At 48.9% G+C, this 19,019-nt stretch overlaps 1 protein-coding gene across 2 annotated transcripts; it reads right to left on the reverse strand.

The window, feature by feature from the left end:
- Positions 1 to 1,701: 1,701 nt before the first annotated feature.
- On the reverse strand, positions 1,702 to 18,182 carry ST6GALNAC4 (ST6 N-acetylgalactosaminide alpha-2,6-sialyltransferase 4). Of its 2 annotated transcripts, none has more exons than XM_081896619.1 (6): positions 16,835 to 18,182; positions 14,406 to 14,470; positions 11,002 to 11,187; positions 8,855 to 9,267; positions 7,007 to 7,114; positions 1,702 to 3,156 (listed from the first exon to the last, which is right to left on the reverse strand). In XM_081896619.1, exons 2-6 carry the CDS (start codon positions 14,415 to 14,417, stop codon positions 2,967 to 2,969), a joined length of 909 nt encoding a protein of 302 aa, XP_081752745.1. In that variant the 5' UTR covers positions 14,418 to 14,470; positions 16,835 to 18,182; the 3' UTR covers positions 1,702 to 2,966. The 2 variants fall into 2 exon arrangements, with proteins under 2 accessions (XP_081752745.1, XP_081752744.1); XM_081896618.1 differs by having other exon boundaries at positions 16,824 to 18,182.
- Positions 18,183 to 19,019: the final 837 nt, after the last annotated feature.

Here is a 19,019-nt window from a genome sequence, read left to right on the forward strand (position 1 = left end):
GCTGTCTTATTTTCTAGTCTTCTCAGAAAGAATAGCTGTAATATTTTCATTGGGGGGCGGGGGAGGAATAGGATTGAAATAATTTGCAGTTCAGGATTTTTGTTTCTGACACCAACATTATTTTTATCCTTAATGTATTGCTTGGCAGCAGTGAGATACCTGGCTGTGAGAAATGCATTTAACAAAATAAACAATAATCTTACCAAATTTTAAAAGGCTGATCTATTCCCCATTCCAGTTCCTCATTTACCATAGCATGATGGGTGTGCTGAATTCTTCAACTTCCAAATTCCCCAAAATGAGGGATGCTAAAAATTTGTTACATGACTTGGCAATTCGAAATATATTTTGGTTAAATTAATATAATTTAGTTTTGCTTCGTAAATAAAATGTGTGTAAAATTGCATAGGAATAGTTAAAAATGATTGCCAAGTACTTTAACTGCATGTTAAATATTAATATTATAATGTATTTATTCATATTACTGTTGTTTAGCATTACCTGACATTTTCAGAAGATAAAATTAAAATTATTTGGTTTTCTGAAAACAGTTTATGTGCTTCATCATACGTAAACTTACCCAGCCAAATGTTGTCAAATCACACAAAATAATAGCAGATTTGAAGTCCTCACACCCAAAAAATTTCTTTAAGACCCCCTCACTGAAGACAGAATGACACGCCCTACTATAACAACCTATTATTATTGTTGTTGTTGTTAGTATTATTATTATTATTTTATATCCCATCCTTCCTCCCGAAGGAGCCCAGGGCTATAGCTTGGTTGAGGCCCTCTTTGGGGCCCCAATTGTCATTATCATCATTGCACATGGCACTTTTACAAAGCCAGAGAGGCTTGTAACTTAGATGGTTATGCAGAAACACATAGGGGTTTGGCTGGGCATCAGGAAACGAGAGGGTCGGGATTTACGGCTGCTCAGAAAGCGTACAGAAATGGAACAGTAAGCACCCTAGGTAAGTGGTGTGACCCTGCAACCTCGGCTGTCACTCTCCTCTTTCTCCTCATCTCAGTGTTGCCTTTTTAGAACTCAGCAGGGGGTGCGGGGGGGGGGCGGCAAAGCTAGAATGAATTGCCTCTGCCTGCCATTGCTGTTGGCCTCCCTGCCCTACCACTCCCAACGGGAACCAGCTCCCACTGAGGAGGGCTTCCTCCAAGGTGTGTTCCAGATAAAAAATCCAGCGCTGGTCCACAGTTCCCTCCTCCTCCCTCCATGCCGAGTGGCTGAACACCACTACCAGCAAACCATTTCAACCCACCAGTTCCCTGATCTCCACCTGTAGCTGTGCCACTGATCCCTTCATTGTTGCTTAAAAAATGGTCAGATTCGTTGAAAGCCTGAATCTTGAAGAATGCCTTCCTCCCCGCACTTTAAGAAGAGTTTGGATTTGATATCCCGCTTTATCACTACCCAAAGGAGTCTCAAAGCGGCTAACAATCTCCTTTCCCTTCCTCCCCCCCAACAAACACTCTGTGAGGTGAGTGAGGCTGAGAGACTTCAAAGAAGTGTGACTGGCCCCAGGTCACCCAGCAGCTGCATGTGGAGGAGCAGGGAAGCGAACCTGGTTCACCAGATTACGAGTCCACCGCTCTGAACCACTACACCACACTGGCTCACACTGGTAAGCCTTTCTCCAAGGGAAAAGGACCACTTGGAGGGCAGGGTGTGTATTTTTGAGAAGGGTTGACTCCCTTTCTCACAATTCCAACTGCACCTGCTATTTCTTCAGGGCAACTTTTCCCTCTCCCTGTTGGGGGCCCCGTCTGCCAGTGAGTGGGGGGCAGCATCTATGGTGAGGCACCCCACTCTCTGCTTCCATACGTAGGCTTTCTCTCTCTTGCTGCCACCCACTTCCCCCCTCCTCGTCACCTGCGTAAAATAAAGCTGAGGGCCACATGAATTTAGTCTGGGGGCCATCTGCGGTTGACAAGGTACACACCCCACCCCTGTTTTCCAACAGCCAAAACGCGTGAAGCACAGCAGTTTATTTCTCAAGTAGCTGCCTCTCACACTCAGAAAGGCTATGCACTGTCAAGCCCTTTCCATGCTCAGGTTTCTAAAATGTTTGATAATCTCTCAGAAACAGCTGAAGGGAAACAGAAGCACGGAAGGCGGTAGAGATAAGAGGAAGCAGCTGAAGGGGTGGGGAAGGAGGGCGACATGATGGAGAGGCCCACAGAGCCACGTGACCCACAAACACAGCAAACAGCCACATGGCAGCCAAGGCTGTTTTTGCTACTGAGAGTCTCAGGCAGAAAGGGGTCGTTTATTTTATTTCATTTTTTATTTCATTTTATTGCTAAACCACGTGATGTTTAACAATCTCTCAGCAGTGCACAAAACATAGGAACAATTATTGTGGAAACAGATTACTGTCTTCCCCCTCATCTGCTTCCCAAGATCCCATTAACTCAGGGGGTGGGGAGCCTTTTATCAGGTAAACTACCTGGGATCTCCAGCATTAGAAAACGTTGCTGCCTAATCGAGGTGTACTTCTCATCACACAATGTGTCAAGCACAGGAAAACATAATTTGGTGAAGTAGGCCGCAACAATCCAACACTAGTGAGGATTGCTTAAATATATATACTACAATATTTGAAATGTTTCCATCCCTCCACTTAAAAAAAAATAGTAATTCCAAAGTGTTTCCCACCTACCAACGACAAGGACTTTCCACTCAGTGTTCAGGAAGAGGAGAACAACTCCTTGCCTCTTGATTGGAAGTTTAGAAATAACATGGCCAAGGGAAATGGAAGAGGCCCTGTACCGGCTGCTCTGCATCCTGCTGCCTCATTCCCCTTTGAAAACCACGCGTGCAGGAGCCAGCATTTTGTGCAGAACCAAACAGTGACAAATATGGCTTCCGTCACAAATGTTTGAAGATTGAATTCATAGAAAATACCAAAGCAACAATAGCACCGTGGGTGGCCTGCCGCTGGCCTCATCTACCCATCTGGCCACGAAGGGTGAGTGAAGACAATGTTCCTTTTCTTTGCCCAGCGAGAAAAGACGGCCTTCTCTGTGATGAAACGATGCCCACCATGGGGGGCTCTTTCATGGGTCAGGTACATCTTGCATTCATCTAGTTTGCCCTTTTCAAAGTAGTGGTAAGGCACAGTGGGCTGGATTCTGTCTCTGCCAATCAAAGGACGACAAAAACACAGAAAATGAAAACCAGGTTGCTGCATGCTTAAAGCCTGGACCACGCCGTCTGACAGGTTAAGAGCTGGGCTACCATGTGCCTCCTCCTACTTTAAACCCATGTCTCCTCCCATCTGCATTACTGCAATGCACTGTAAGCGGGGCTGCGCTTGAAGGAAAAGGCCGCAGCTATTGCAGAATGCGGCAGCTGCTGGGTTGCCCCTGGTCCTGAAAGATGGTTGCCAGAGAGCTACTGGTCTAAACTCAAAGCTTGGGATTCAAGTACTTAAAAGAGCGCCTTCCCACATACCAAGTATCTTGGACCCTGTGACTGGCAACTCTACAATTCCATGAATCTAAGATTCTTTGGGGACCTTCTAACTCTGCAGGAATCTCATACATGGCAGATGGCCATTCAACCAATGCTAAAAAACCTTCAAGGAAGGAGAGTCCACACCCTCTGGAGCAGAGACATAGCGTGTTGGGGATGGGGGGGGGTGGGCAGAGGGGTTGTGGCCCCAGGCGCACACTTTTGAGGAGGTGCAATCAGGCACCCCATGACAGGCATAGAGCCCTGGCAACTGAGGCGCAGCAGAAGGTGGGCTGGTCTAGTGGGCAGGTGGATGGACATGGTGGGTGAGGAGCCTATTGGAGGTGGGCTCCATTCATCCTCTCTGAATGCACACCCTTGTTGTGTGCCCCCACCTCAGCTGCTTAATCCACCAGAGGGGCTCAACATTTGCCCTATCCTGGATGCCGGCATCCTATGCTAAGCCACTGCTCCGGAGGGAGTCCATTCCCCTTCTGAACAGCTGTCCCCCAGTCCCCCAAAAGCCCCAGGTTCAAGCCCTAGCATCTCCAGATAGGGGTGGGAATGTCCTCCATCTGAACAACTCACTGCCAGTCAGTGTCAACAATGCTGAGTTGACAGCCACCAGCCAAGAGGACTGTGTTTTACCTCAACTGTGAGAGGCAGCATGCCTCTGAATACTGTATCTGTTTGCTGGGAACTGCAAGAAGAGAGAACTGCCATTGCACTCAGTTCTTGCTTGTGGGGCTTCCCAAAAGCAACTGTGAGAACAGGATGCATCTTTTTTTTTTTTTTTTTTTGCTGCTGAGCTGTTAGGCGAATCAGATGTTTTGCAGGGTAGTTAGTGCGGTAGCGAAAGACGCATCTTTTGCTGCTGCGCTACCCCACAGACCACCTGATTAATCTGGCAGCATTTATTTTATTGCTGTCGGGCTGCCTGGTCTGCTAGAGGGGTAGAAAAAAAATGGCACCTAGACATTTTGTTTTGGCACCCACGACTTAGGTCCCAGGAACCACTTGGCCCCTAACATTCCTATTCCAGTTTCTAACACTGCCGGTAGGCTTGGGATAGAGGTGAAAGCTGTTTCCTGGTCCTGCTGGATCTCTCAGTGTCTTTTGATACCACAGACCACGGTATCCTTCTGGACCATCTAGGCAGGCTGGGAGCTGAGGGCACTGTCATAGTAATAATAATAATAATAATAATAATAAATTTTATTTATATCCCGCCCTCGCCAGCCAAAGGGAGGGGGTCAGGCTGCGTCCTGGCCAAAGGCCTGGTGGAACAGCTCTGTCTTGCAGGCCCTGCGGAAAGATGTCAAGTCCCGCAAGGCCCTAGTCTCTTGTGACAGAGTGTTCCACCAGATTGGTGCCACAGCCGAAAAAGCCCTGGCTCTAGTTGAGGCCACCTCTCTGTGGCCTGGGACCTTCAAGATGTTTTTATTTGAAGACCGTAAGTCTTCCAGGAGAGGCGGTCCCGTAGGTACGAGGGTCCTAGGCCGTATAGGGCTTTAAAGGTTAAAACCAGCACCTTAAACATGATCCTGTACTCCACTGGGAGCCAGTGCAGCTGGTATAGCACCGGGTGAATGTGATCTCGCAGTGAAGACCCCGTAAGGAGTCTCGCTGCAGCATTCTGCACCCGCTGGAGTTTCTGGGTCAGTCTCAAGGGCAGCCCCACATAGAGCGAGTTACAATAATCCAGTCTGGAGGTGACCGTCGCGTGGATCACAGTGGCTAGGTCAGGGCGAGAGAGGTAAGGCGCCAACTGATTAGCTTGGTGGAGATGAAAAAATGCCGCCTTTGTTATAGCTGCAATCTGCGCCTCCATGGAAAGGGAGGTGTCGAAGATTACACCCAAACTCTTAACGGATGGTGCTGGCACTAATTGCGCCCCCGCAAAAGATGGGAGTTGCCCCCCCCCATCCCATATCATCCCGTCCCAGCCACAGGACCTCTTCGAAGGATTTAGCTTCAACCGGCTCCCACGTAACCATCCAGCCTTTCATGCAGAAAGTGTCCAGAAAGTGGTTTGGGGATGAGTGTTCAGGCCCTTTGGCACTCACTTCTGTGATGCCTCAGGGTTCCATCTTCTCCCCCATGCATTATAACATCTATCGTATTTTTCGCCCTATAGGACGCACTGTCCCATAAGGCGCACCTAGTTTTTTGGGGGGGAAATAAAGGGGGAGAAATTATTTTCCCCCAGGCGCGGGCCTGGGGCAGGGGAGGCCTGCCCGAGCTTCCCCCGACCCTAGCCCCCAAACAGGCAGCTCTCTGCAAGCCGTGGGAGCCCAGTGCTGGCTCCCGCTGCTTGCTGAGAGGTCCGCGAAGCCTGGACGCGCTGAGCTCAGCGCGCGCAGGCTTCAGCATGCAGGCAAATCTCCACAAGCAGCAGGAGCGCTCCCGCTGCTTGCGGAGAGGTCCGCGAAGCCTGGAGAGCGAGAGGGGTCGGTGTGCACCGACCCCTCTTGCTCTCCAGGCTTCACCGAAAACCTGTATTCGCCCCATAGGACACACACACATTTCCCCTTCATTTTTGGAGGGGGAAAAGTGTGTCCTATAGGGCGAAAAATACGGTATATGAAACTGCCAGGAGAGATCATCAGGGGGTTCACCAATATGCAGATGATACTCAGCTCTACCTCTTATTTAAATTGGAACCAGTGCAGGGGTGAACGTCCTGTGTGGGTGTCTGTAGGCTGTTGTGGGGTGGATGGCAGTCAAAAGATTGAGACTGAATCCTGACAAGACAGAAGTATTGTTTCGGGGGATGGCTGGTGTGGGGGATTTGCTGGTCCTGAATAGGGTGACTGCTCCTAAAGGACCAGGTGTGCAGCCTAGGAATCAATATGGACTCCCCATGGAGACAAAAGGTAAATTCTATGTCCAAGGCAGCTGTCTACCACCTCCTGCTTGCAGACTGTCTTGCCAGAGTGGTGCATGCTCTGGTTATCTCCCGCTTGGACTACTGAAATGCACTACCTTTGAAGGTGAATCAGAAACTACTGTAATCCAGAATGCGGCAGCTAGACTGGTGACTGGGAACAGTGTCCAGGACCATGAAACAAGAATCCTAAACGATCTTCACTGGGTCCCACTAAATTTCTGAGCACAATTCAAAGTGTTGGTGCTGACCTTTAAAGCCCTAAATGGCCTCGGCCCTATATACCTGAAGGAGTGTCTCTAGGCCAGACATTGAGGTCCACCTCCAAAGGCCTTCTGGTGGTTCCCTCACTACAAGAAGTGAAGTTACAGGGAACTAGGCAGAGGGGCTTCTTGGTGGTGGTGCCCACCCTGTGGAATGCACCCACCATCAGATGCCAAGGAGCTAGAAGACACCTGAAAGCTCTGTATAGGGAAATTTTTAATGATTGTTTTGTTGTTTTTGTATATGCTGGAAGCTGTCCAGAGTGGCTGTGGCAACCCAGTCAGATGGGCAGGGTACAATTATTATGTTTATTATTATTCTTAAATAATGTGTGTGTATCTCTGCTTACATACTGTTTCATACCGCACCTCCCTGTGCCATACCTGCAATAGTTCTCGCTGACCATGCCAAAGACAAAGATCTGCTCACACAACTCCATCGCCAAAACCATTGTGAACCAGCCTGTGCTCAGGAAGGAGCCAGATTTCATCCTGTGGATTTGGGAGAGACAAGGCAGACACTAACATAAAAGGTAAAGGTAAAGGTACCCCTGCCCGTACGGGCCAGTCTTGACAGACTCTGGGGTTGTGCGCCCATCTCACTTAAGAGGCCAGGGGCCAGCGCTGTCCGGAGACACTTCCGGGTCACGTGGCCAGTGTGACATCGCTGCTCTGGAGAGCCAGAGCCGCACACGGAAACGCCGTTTACCTTCCCGCTGGTAAGCGGTCCCTATTTATCTACTTGCACCCGGAGGTGCTTTCGAACTGCTAGGTTGGCAGGCGCTGGGACCGAGCAGCGGGAGCGCACCCCGCAGCAGGGATTCGAACCGCCGACCTTTCGATCAGCAAGTCCTAGGCGCTGAGGCTTTAGCCCACAGCGCCACCTGTGTCCCATAAACACTAACATAGAGACAGGGAAATCTGTCAATTGCAGCTTCTCTCTGTTTCTCACTTTTCCAACTTTTTAAAAAAGTCACCATGAGAATTCATAGGGCTTTCAGTGTTGATTTCTCCAAACGTGCATATTTCTGTGTGCAATTCTGCCTGAAATACACATTTTTTTGCAAAACAAAATAAAAAAAATTCTTTCCAGAATTTTTTTAATTTTTTTAATTTTTTTATTTTGTTTTGACTATGGCAGACCAACACGGCTACCTATCTGTAACTGGAACTATTTTTTTGCAAAGCATTCCCCCCACCCAAAATGCAGCACATTTTGTATATCATTTTGGCTAGTATTTGTTCTGCGCAGAATCGTAAAGGGCTGGAGGATGACTCCTAGGCCACCAAAGCTCAAACTTAGGACTTCCTGCATGCAGGTCAGATTAGACCAATTCATGGAGGACATGGCCACCAACAACTACTAGCCACAATGGCTAGGCTCTGTCCACACTGTCAGAGGCAGTGTGCCCTGAACACCAATTGTTGGAATTACAAGCAGAGAGAGTTGGTGTTGTGTTTATGTCCTGCTTGTGGCCTTCCCCTTGGGACATTGGGTTGACCAGTGACTCAGGATGCTGGGCTAGTGACTGTAGCTATCCAGCAGTAAACTACACCGAGCACATTGGAGTTAACTCTTTATTAGCAATACCAGGATCTGTCAGGCCTCATGAGCACAGCTACTCATATCCAGAAGGTCTTGCCCCCATGGAAATCAGTTGCCAAGACTGAAGGTCCCTGCCTCCCCGCAGCTGCCTAAGTCCCCTCCTCTCCACGGATTTTCCTAAGCAATTTGAGGCTGCACCTGTGAGAAGCCCGCTTCTCCTCTGCCCTCTTCATGCCTCTCCTGGTTCTGGGAGACCAGGGTGGAGGAGAGCTTGTCGCAACTGGAGGGAGAGACACTTGTGCCTCTTCACCGGCCAGACTCATCTCTGCCTCTTGGCCTCTCTCCTCTCCTGCTTCAGCTCCTGTCTCTGATTCTGCACTGCTCTCTGCTGCACACTCTCCCTTCTCACTAAAGCCTGTTACCTCTTCTGCTTCTGACACCTCCTCCGGTCTTTCTCTGACCACTCACTGTCTTCCCACCACCAGTCCCTGGGCAAAGAATCTGAGTCTTCTTCCCTTGGTGGTTCGCCAGCTAGTTCCTCCCACCATTCCTCTGAGTCCAACCAGTCCATGACAGCTGGACAGGCCCCCTTGGCTGGATCCAATGGGCTTTTCTTATATCCTTGGGAGATGTGCTTCACCATTATGGTCCCTGCCTGGTGATAACCCACTCTAGCCACCTCTCACCTGTTCTTCCCTGTCTCCAGCAGGAAGAGCTCATCACAGTGCACCATCATCTGGTCAGTCAGCGTGTAGAGGTGCAGGCTCGGGTACATCTCCTTCACCTTTAGGAGGGTGCGGTAGACCAAGCCCACCTTCTCCCGGCTCATCAGCCTGGTGGGGCCCCAGATAACATAGATTGTGTCCCGGGACTGCTTGAAGAAATAGCTCTGGTTCCGCAAGAGCAAGGGGATGCTGGTATGAGAAACGACCCGGATAGTGCTCCTGCCACCCACATCCTCCTCGTAGCCCTGGGTGGGGGCCTGGTTCATGCGCAGGACACACTCCTTCTCGTCAATCTCCTTCCCAGAACGCGAACCCAGCATCTGCCCAGAACTCGATACCACAGCACACTGGCGACATGGCACTCGGGCCAATGGCTAAAGGTAGAAGAGAATTGAGCCTGGAGGGAGCTTAGAGAAGACCAGAGGCAGTGGCTAAGGCTACCCCTGCTGCACTGCTTCCTTTTCCCCATTAAATATAGGAACCAAACCAAAAGAGAAGACAGACGTTTTAAACAAAATTGGGTTTTGCCTCTACAAAGAGACCCTCTTTTGGAAATTCAACATGCATCTGAAAACTGGACCAAGAAAAGGGAGGGGATTCCCCCATCCAGAGTGAGGGCAACACTTCCTGCTCTCACTCTGAACTGGCTTCGTGACACTGACACACAGCCAGATCTAACTGGCTGTCTGATAATGTGGTGTCACATGTTCACTGGGTAATTTCCAATTGACTGGTGGCGCATTATGAGGCCAGGTTAAAAGAAAAGGAAGGAGAAAAAGGAGTTTGAAGTGGTCCTGCCAATTAGGCAACTAATAGCCCACAGGAAAGGTGAACTGTGAGGAGGAGTAAACAGAGCAATTTTGTCTGCTATTGAAGCATGATTTTCTTTTTGGTGAAAATTAAATTAATGCATCTTTACTCTGGCATTTGATATCTGAGAGAGAGATATTTCAGGACCCACCTCTCACCATGGCCTTTGGTTTTTATTCATCCAGGGTTTATACTGACATCCCAGTGAGAACTACAAAAACACTTCGGGCAAGCAAGGGATTGTTTTGTTTTGTTTTTAAATTTCTATACTGCTTTATATTTTTAATAAAAATCTCAAAGTGGTTTACAGCATATTAAATCAATAAAACAATAGCCAGGCAATGTTCCTCCGGCCTCATGAGGAGCCTCTTCAGTGGGGCTAGTGAGTGTGGGCCCTGCCCCCTAGGCCTTCAGGCCTCACAGCCCAGACTCACCAGCCCCACTGAAGAGGCTCCTCATGAAGCCAGAGGAACATTGCCCGGCTGTGGGGCATGGAGGCCGCTCCCTGCAAGTTCCCTTCCACCTGGCCTAGGGGGCAGGGCCCACACTCACCAGCCCCACTGAAGAGGCTCCTCATGAGGATGGAGGAACATCGCCCAGTTGTGAGTGTAAAGGCCACTCCCTGCAAGGCCCTTTCCACCTGGCCTAGGTGTTTGTATTATTTCCTCTATTTCTGATGTTCAGAATTAAATGTCATTGCTTATGCAGCTAAAACAGCACCATCCAGGCCCAAAGAGGAAGTATCAGCAAACCTTTGGGGGTGGAGAGAACCATAACTACAAAAAACTGTCACAAAAAGACGCAAGGTGGCATGAAACCTACCAAACAGGTCTGGGCCCCGAAAAGGACTGACTGCTGGCTGTGGGGCAAGTAGGAATGGAGTGTCTGAAAGAAGGGCATGGCTGGCTGGAACCCTGAACAGGAGTGCTTCATAATGCAGATCCAAATGACCTTTTCAGAAGTTTTCTGCATCCCTTTCTAAACCCTGAACATACTTGAACACACAGAGCACAACGAGGAGGCAGAACAGTCTGCACTACTCCAGGTGTGTGGGGAGGAGGAAGTCACATTTCTGAATGCTCCCCACCCCATATGTTTTGCTTTTTTAAAAAAACACACTGCAAGTAGAAAACAAGCACATCAGGGAGGAGATAAAAGCCTCCCCCCTCTTTGCTTATGGGGAGGGTTTCTTTTCTCTGAAAAGGACACCCCAAAATGCAACCTGAATTGGTGCCTCTCAACTGACCAATGCCATGGTTTGACAATGGTCGCTTTCATATCCGGGAGGCTTGACTCACCTTCCCATCAGGGACGCTGATGTAACCCTCAAACTGGGCAGCTCCAGGACCAGCTGGCAGGATTCCTTCTTGCTCTTCCGGGTGATGGCAGCCAAGCCAACAGAACGACAGACAGAAGTAAGGGCAAATCAAGATGTACAGGATGGAGCAGGCACACAGGATGACCAGAGTTAAAAACAGCCGAGACTGAAGAAAAAGAGAAAAGAGAGTCTGAGCTTCCTCTTGGCAGGCAGAAAGGCAGATCATAGCCCGAGGGCTGCATTCTCTTCTGGGCAGCTTTCCAAGGGCCACATGCCAGTAGCAGGTGAGCCCAGAGGGAAAATCGGGTGCAGCAACAATAATAATAATTTCATTATTTGTACCCTGCCATCTGACTGGGTTGCCCCAGCCACTCTGGGCAAATGTTAAATTTTATGTTTGTACCATAGGCTAGTTTCTACATACTCCCCTCTCTAGTCTCCTTCCACGAAAGCAGGAGAAGCCGCCAGAGTTGAAGGACATAAACACTCAAGTGCAGTGCAAATGGGGCTGGTGAGAGATGTGGCCTGGCTGAGGAGGAGTGCGGCCCAGGGACATTCCCAAGGGCCAGAGAGATGGGGGCATTTAGCCCCCAGGTGAAAGGTTCCCCATCATTGCATTAGGCAGAGAGCGGTCTTTCAACTGAACCTGCTAACAGGGACTGAGCCTGGGACTCTGCACATGCAAAGGTCGCACTCTGCTGCACAGCTGGGGTCCTGCTCTGTAGAAACCCTGGCACTCTAAGGACCCTGGGAAAGCAGCGCCACATTCATTGTCCTACTGGATGCTGAAAGACACTTGCCCAAGTGGAAATGACAGCAAACAGCTTGATGGCAAACAACTTTGCTGCAGGCAACCCTAAAGAAGTCAATTTGAACAAAGTCCACATCACACCATTTTCAGAGGAGGAGCAAGTTTGAGGTCTGGCAACTTGCCAGGAAGAAGAGCATTCCAAGGGCAGATCAAGTGAGGAATCAAATATACCAGAGTTGCCCCACATATCTGCCTCTCAGGTTACTGGCAAGCCTGCAAGGGGACTGGAGAATTTCACTTCCACTTTTAGAATCAGAGCATCATAGAACTGGAGAGTTGGAAGGGATCACGAGGAACACCTAGTCCAACGCCTGCAACGCAGGGATCTTTTGCCCAAGTGGGCTAACCAGAGTTCCCTGTTGTGTCCAGGCTCGGAGGGATGGGGAGAACTCTTCGTTTTAAACCAATGATGGGGAAGCTGTGGCCCTCCAGATGTTGCCAGACTACAACTCCCATAAGCCCTAGCAAGCACAGTCAATTGACAGGGATGATGGAAGCCAGAGGTGGTTTTAGTGCTGCAACAATGCTGTAAAATGGAGCACAAGGGCGGGGGCGAGTCCGAATTTTGCTGTCACACAGGGCACTTCTGAAATTTGAAAGCCCAAAGTCTGCCACTGTGGAAGTCGTAGTTCTCAGAAAAAAACATGGTTCTCCATTTCCAGAGATATGGAGGATTTTTTTTTCCTAGGGAATCTTTCAGAGGCAAGCATGCAAAGGCAAAAAGTGAGCAGAGCAATGAATGCAAACATTTACTTTTGTATGGTAGATGAGATTCTCCACATTCCCCTCTACTGTCCATGCGGACAAGTATAAGAGGCAGTGTTTGTGGACACACTGTATGCAAGCAAAAGCAAAAGGAGGGCATGAAGCTGGGGCAGTGAGGTGTGTGGCTTGGGGAGAATCCAGGAGGCCAGGTAGAGACCTTTGGAATGCCCTATCCTGCCCCTGAGCCTATGATTCCCCACACCTGGTTTAAACTATGGTTAGTTCAAAGAAGCCAGGATCAAACTGTGGCTTAAGAACCACTAAGCAACATTCTGAGTTTTGACTTAATGCGGAGATGGGCTCAGTATAAAAGCAGTTGACTAGCTCACTGGGTAGAGCCTGAGACTCTTAATCTCAGGGCCACGGGTTCGAGTTGCACCTTGGGCAAAAGAGTCCTGTGTTGCAGAGGGTTGGAGTAGATGACCCTTGTAGTTCCTCCCAGCTCTGAAATTCTATGTGTCTATGAGATATTATTTTAATTAATTAATTGGTCAACCTCTTTATCTTGTCCAAGGCAACTTACAGCCAAATATTTCCAAACGTTTTACTTGCAGTCACACTAAAGAACGAGGGGCAAGCGCCACAGGCTAAGGTTTGCACACACCATGCTACAGCACAATAATTGTCTCTGGACTCCAATTCCCATTAGCCCCAGCATGGCCCAACGGTCAATGAACCTGGGAGCTAGGGTCAAACACCACCTTCCAAAAGGCCACAGGTTAGCCACCCATGGTTTAGGGCTGTATCTGAACAGGGCATTCAACTCAGCCTTACATCGGCTGCTCTGCACCAAACCTCTGTCCCACTCAGACTTCACAGGTCTGCCGATAGTCCCACCTGCCCTTCGTTCCATGAGCTAAGTGGATGGCGATCACTGTGCTCTTAAGAGGCTTGTTTTAGATGCCATAATTGGCTTAGGCCTGCATGGCGCGAGATCTAACTGCAAAGAAGCTTAAAAGAAACAGAGCTTTGGTTTAACTGGTTGCAGGTTAAATTCCTCCCCACCCCAAGCAGGTGAGCAGCCAAGTGGCCACACATGGAACAGAATTAGGTATGTACCCACAACAGGTTTTGGGGAGCAAGGAGGTTGATCTTAAGGTTACACTGGGATCTAAAAGAAACCATCGTGGATGGGGCAGGTGCTGTAGCTCAGCAACAGAGGATCAGATTTGTATGCAGAAGTTCTCAGGTTCAATTGCTGGCATTTCCCAGTATGCCTCAAGCAATCCTCAAGCAAAGGACTGGTTTAAGGCAGCTTCCGATGTTCCTCAAGGCCAAATGTTGCAGGACTAAAACTCCCATCTTCAGGGGAACAGCCATAGCTTCAGTGTCAAAGAATCAGCTTGGCATGCAGAAGCCCCAAGTTCAGCCCTTTGCTGAGAACAACAGGGACTAGAATCTTACTTTATCTTTAGGTGAAGAACAACAGCTCAGTAGCAGAGTGTATGTTTTGCAAGCAGAGGGTCTCCAGTCCAATCCCTGGCATCTCTCAGAAAGTGCTGGGAAACAACTCCTGTCTGAAATCCTGGAGAGCCCTTGCCTGCCAGCCTGTAGACAAACAATCTGACTTGACTTAAGGCAGATTCCTCTGTTACTAAAGCAGCTGCAACTGTTGGGCAAAAGGAACCCAACAGGCAGAGTTTTGAAAGCAAGCAACCCCCTGGGAAGGTGTGCTATGCCTGTCAAATGAGCAGAAGGCAAGGAGGCACATGAAGAATGTTAAATGGAAGGAATATTCCCATGGTGAAAGGAGCGTATGAGTACAGACTCAGATCCCATACACACCTTCTCCCCAATTGCATACTTACAAACAACTGCATCCTTTTAAGGTCTCATTAGCCATGTATCTGCTTTGGGCCTTGAGGACAATGCCCTGAAAAAAAATAAAACCGATTGTTTAAAAGACTGCTGCTTAGGACATCTCCACCATATGAAGACATTTGGAAAAGTGGAAGGAGTGCTGCAGACCACTTTTCATACTTGGATATTATCCTTTGTGCTGGGCATGGTCAGTTCAATGGAAGTGAAGTCCAATACACTTTATGTGTCTGTATGTATGTTCAGTGCGTGTGGTGGGAAGACTGTTTCACCAAACCCGTGAGCTTATGGCCCTCCATATTTTGTTGGACCACAATTCCTTATCATCCCTGGCCATTGGCTAGGCTGGCTACCTCCTGTGCAGGTAGAAAATGCTGCAAGACCTTCCAGGTGGGAAGGGGGAGAACAAATATCCAGGAGGACCTCTGAAACTAGATTCAGGAGAAGCGGAAATGCCACTGAGACTCGTAGGGTGGAAGGGGTCCAAATACAGCCATACCTTGGGATAAATACGCTTCAGGTTGAGCGCTTTCGGGTTGCGCTCCGCAGCGACCCGGAAGTAATGGAGCACGTTAATTCCGGGTTTTGCCACTCACACATGCGCAGACGGTCAAAATGACATCACACACATGCGCGGAAGCAGTGAAATGCGACCCACGCGGACGTGCTGTTGCGTCTTACCTTCTGTTCAGGATGCGAATGGGGCTCTGGAACGGATCCCATTCGCATCCCGGGGTACCACTGTAATATGTGCAGACAGAGTCAACTAATTCTACTTTTGTCCCCATCCACTTCCCTGCTGAGACTAAGGAGGGAGGCAGTGTGGCCACCCATCCCCAAAACAGCAATATAGTTTGTGTCTCTGCTTTGCCCCAGATTAAAACTAAGTCAGAACTTTCAGAACTTGTCATGTTGGTGACACACTTTTTAGACATGCCTCATTTCATGAGACAGTAATTTAGTTTTACTACCAAAGTGCAGGTCAAACTAACCCCTTTCCAGCCCCAGGAGGAGCACAGGCTTTGCTTGCAGAAGATTCTAGAGAGGAGTAGTATATGTGCATATGTATGTATGTGCATATGTATGTATGTATGTATGTATACACACCTACGCACAGGAATCTGGTCTGTTAGGGCACACAGGGCTCTGCCTCACCACCTCAGCCTGTGCTCAGCCAGCTTTTTTGATTACAACCAGCCTAGAGATGGCACAGACTGTCAGCTGCCTCCTCCTTAGTTTTTTATTTAACTGCGGGTAAGTTTGAAGCTAATCCGTTGGCTAACATTCCTGAAAATTATTTACTGTTAGATATATAGGCTAGGCATCAAATGGCACCTTAAATCTAGCTTTGCAGAATGTCTATTTGCCAGGGGGTTGGACTAGATCCTCAGAGTCCCTTCCAGCACTATAGTTTTACGATACTATGATCCTATGATCTCAGCTACATTGCTTGACTTTAGCTTGCTCTTACAACAGTTCACTTGTCCTAGGATGCAAGAAGGAAAAGCTCTCACAGTGGAAATGGTATTACTTTCTATTTTGTTCTCTTCCTGTCACTTGATCACAACAGCTGCCTTTTTAACACCTCTCTTTCAGCATCACTGATACCGTTTTATTTCAGGCTCTGTGAAGTTTTGGCAATTTGGCCACTTTCAGCTTCTGTAGTGTTGTTGGATCAGTCACAGGAGTTTTTCCTTGTCTGTGGTGGACTTTACAACTAGATTCTTGCTGCTGTGCGACTGATGGGTTCGACTTTTTGATTTCATGTTTTTATTGAGTGCTTCAGCTCTGCTCTTCTTACCATACATGTTGGACTTGAGAATACTGTACAGTGGTACCTCGCAAGACGAATGCCTTGCAAGACGAAAAACGCGCAAGACGAAAGGGTTTTTCGTTTTTTGTGTTGCTTCGCAAGACGATTTTCCCAATGGGCTTGCTTCCTTTTTCTTAAAGCCGTTAATACCCAGCGAATCCGCGCTCTGCAAGACGAAGAAATCGCAAGACGACACAACTCGCGGAACGAATTAATTTCGTCTTGCGAGGCACCACTGTATTTCTATTAGGCAACTCAAAAACTGAGTTAAATAAACAAGTAAAATTTTGTAAGTAATAATGAGAATAACTGACAACAATTAAAATAAAAAATTAAAATACTGTGGGTCCCTTCCAACTGCTAAGTCACACTCCAGAGTAGACTCACTGAAATTAAATGACATGACTAGCTTAGATCCATTAGGACTATTTTGAATAGGGTATAGTTGGATACATCACAATCACACACACACACACGACCATTTTTGGACAAACCACATGCCCAAATATGTAATCTTAGCCGGATACCGCGGGGGCACAGTTGATCAAAGAGGAGGAGGGCGTTCTGCACATGCTCAACAGCACATTCATCATACCTGCTCTGTACCTGAACTCAAGGAGGGGGCGGAAGCGATGGGTGGTCTTCCTTCCACACGTAAAAGCAAGACTTGGGCTGAGAGCCCTTTTGCGGCTCCGGCTTCCCCGGCTCAAATTCAGACCGCTGACTTCACGAAGCTCGACGAGAGGGGAGGCGCAAGAGGAATTGGGGGCCCCGCTGCTATCTCGGTGACTCGGTCTGGGAAGAGGAGACGTGCGCGACTCCCACAGCGCTGCAGAGGGCCGGGAGGAGAGGCGCGCATGGCCCCCGAGGGGGGCCGCTTGGCGAGGAGGTATCCTTCCCAAGGCGCGCTCTGCAACTGGACTTTGATGTGCCAAAAGGCGCGGCGGGAGGCGGAGGCGGCGACTGGGACTTCCCAGCCTAGCTGTTTGCTCGCGGGTTCCGAGGAACGGGCCTCGCCCGGCGTTTCGCAGCCTCAGCCGAGGTCTGCGCGCAACGCGGCCGCACGCTCTCCAAAAGCGCAACGCTGCGCGCAACCGCTCGGCCAGCTGGTGCTCTGCTTCCTTCCTTAGCTGATTACGACTCCGCCCTTTCCCCTCCCAGCGCCGGAGGGTTCGCGCGACCGCAGCTGTTCCCTTTCGCAGCGCGCGGGAAACAATCCCAGGCCGGTTGCCTTGTGCCGAAAAGCACCGCCTCTCCTTCCAGCTCAGGGCCAGGCCCGGGCCGCCGGCTCCCCGAATGATGGATAGGTTCTCTAGGCTAGGGTTTCAGGAAAAGAGGGTTCTTCCTATCCCTAGCTAAAGATGTTCCACCTCGGTCCTATGGGGTGGGGGGAACAAAATGAAAGAAAAATTGGAAAGGGGAAAGCTTGTGCTTCTGCGCCCCTTCCTAGGGGCTGCGATCCAGAACGCAACTTACAATTGGGAATCTGCCCTCGGAAATCCCTGCCCCCGAGGAAGCGCATTGCAGAGCCCTTACCCAAGAGGAAGCCTCGTCTGTGCGGGTCGTTTGGCGCTGTGGCATACTAGCTCAGAACCATTGGGGGCTGATCCATTAGAGCCAGTGGCTTCCTGCCAATCCTCCTACTTAGAACCACCACTGGGGTGGTCCTGGCTTTCAGCTTCCCCTTAGCCTCAGTGTTGCTGGGAGGGTGGGCACAAAACTTGAATTACACAGACCCTGCTTGTCGTTGGCTCTGGTGCCAGCCACTGTTGGTCCCCCTGTCTTCTGCTCTACCAGCCCCAACAGGCAGCAGCCACCAAGGCCTACAAAGCCCAAAGTGGGCAGATGTTCCTACGGTTGGAGCTACTACTCAAACTTTTGACCAGGACTGCTGTGAAAATTTTTTGATCTTGATTCAGAAGATTAAGAAGGCAAAAGGAATTGAAATCATTAATTTCTTTTATCTGGGTTTGGGAATTAATCCAATACAAAAATGTTTCCCTGTACCCAGCACATCAACACCTCTCTTCATATTGTGTTAATATTTCCAATTTCAGAATTGAAAAGTCTTTGATTTTGATTTTAAAAAATAAAAGCAAGAAAGACAATTTTCTACCTGTGATCCCTTGGGAGATGTTTGTTGATGGTGCCACTTTCAATTACAACTAGGTAGAAAAATGGGAGGAACAAGAACATCTTATTATAGGGAAAGGGAAGAGCATAGACACCACCCCCCCAAGAAAAACTGGCTATGGGAGGCTCAGGAGAATCTCCAGAAAAGCACACAGTGGTGGAGAATTTCCCGTCTCCCACTCAGTGAAGAATTCGAACTCAGGCTGCAGAGCCTACCAAAATCTTTAATGCTCAGATCAGTGTGATACATGGGCAAAATGCCATTCAAAGGCACAGCAGGTGCTACACATAGCAAAGCAAGCAAAGACATTGATCCAGGAACGACATATACCCCAACTTAAGAGCTAACTCCTCTTAAGCCCCCTCCCCAATAAAATATTTGAAGGGACTGGGACCCCCCAAAAAAGTTGATGGGTATTGCCATTCAAATGGGGGTGTGCCATGTCATGTGATTGATTATGGAGGGCAGTGCTTACTGCCCCCTCCCCCCCAATATTTTATTCAAGTTGGCACCCCAGCAACCCTTTTATTAGGGATTGGGATGGGCACTAATTTCTCATGCGCAATGACCCCATGTTGAAAACAATTTACATCCACTGTATTAATGGGCTGAAGGACTTTTTTATGTGCCTTTATGACCAACAATGGTGGAAGGAGC

This window comes from Podarcis melisellensis (genome assembly GCF_964234715.1).
Source record: "Podarcis melisellensis genome assembly, chromosome: Z".
NCBI lineage: Eukaryota > Metazoa > Chordata > Lepidosauria > Squamata > Lacertidae > Podarcis > Podarcis melisellensis.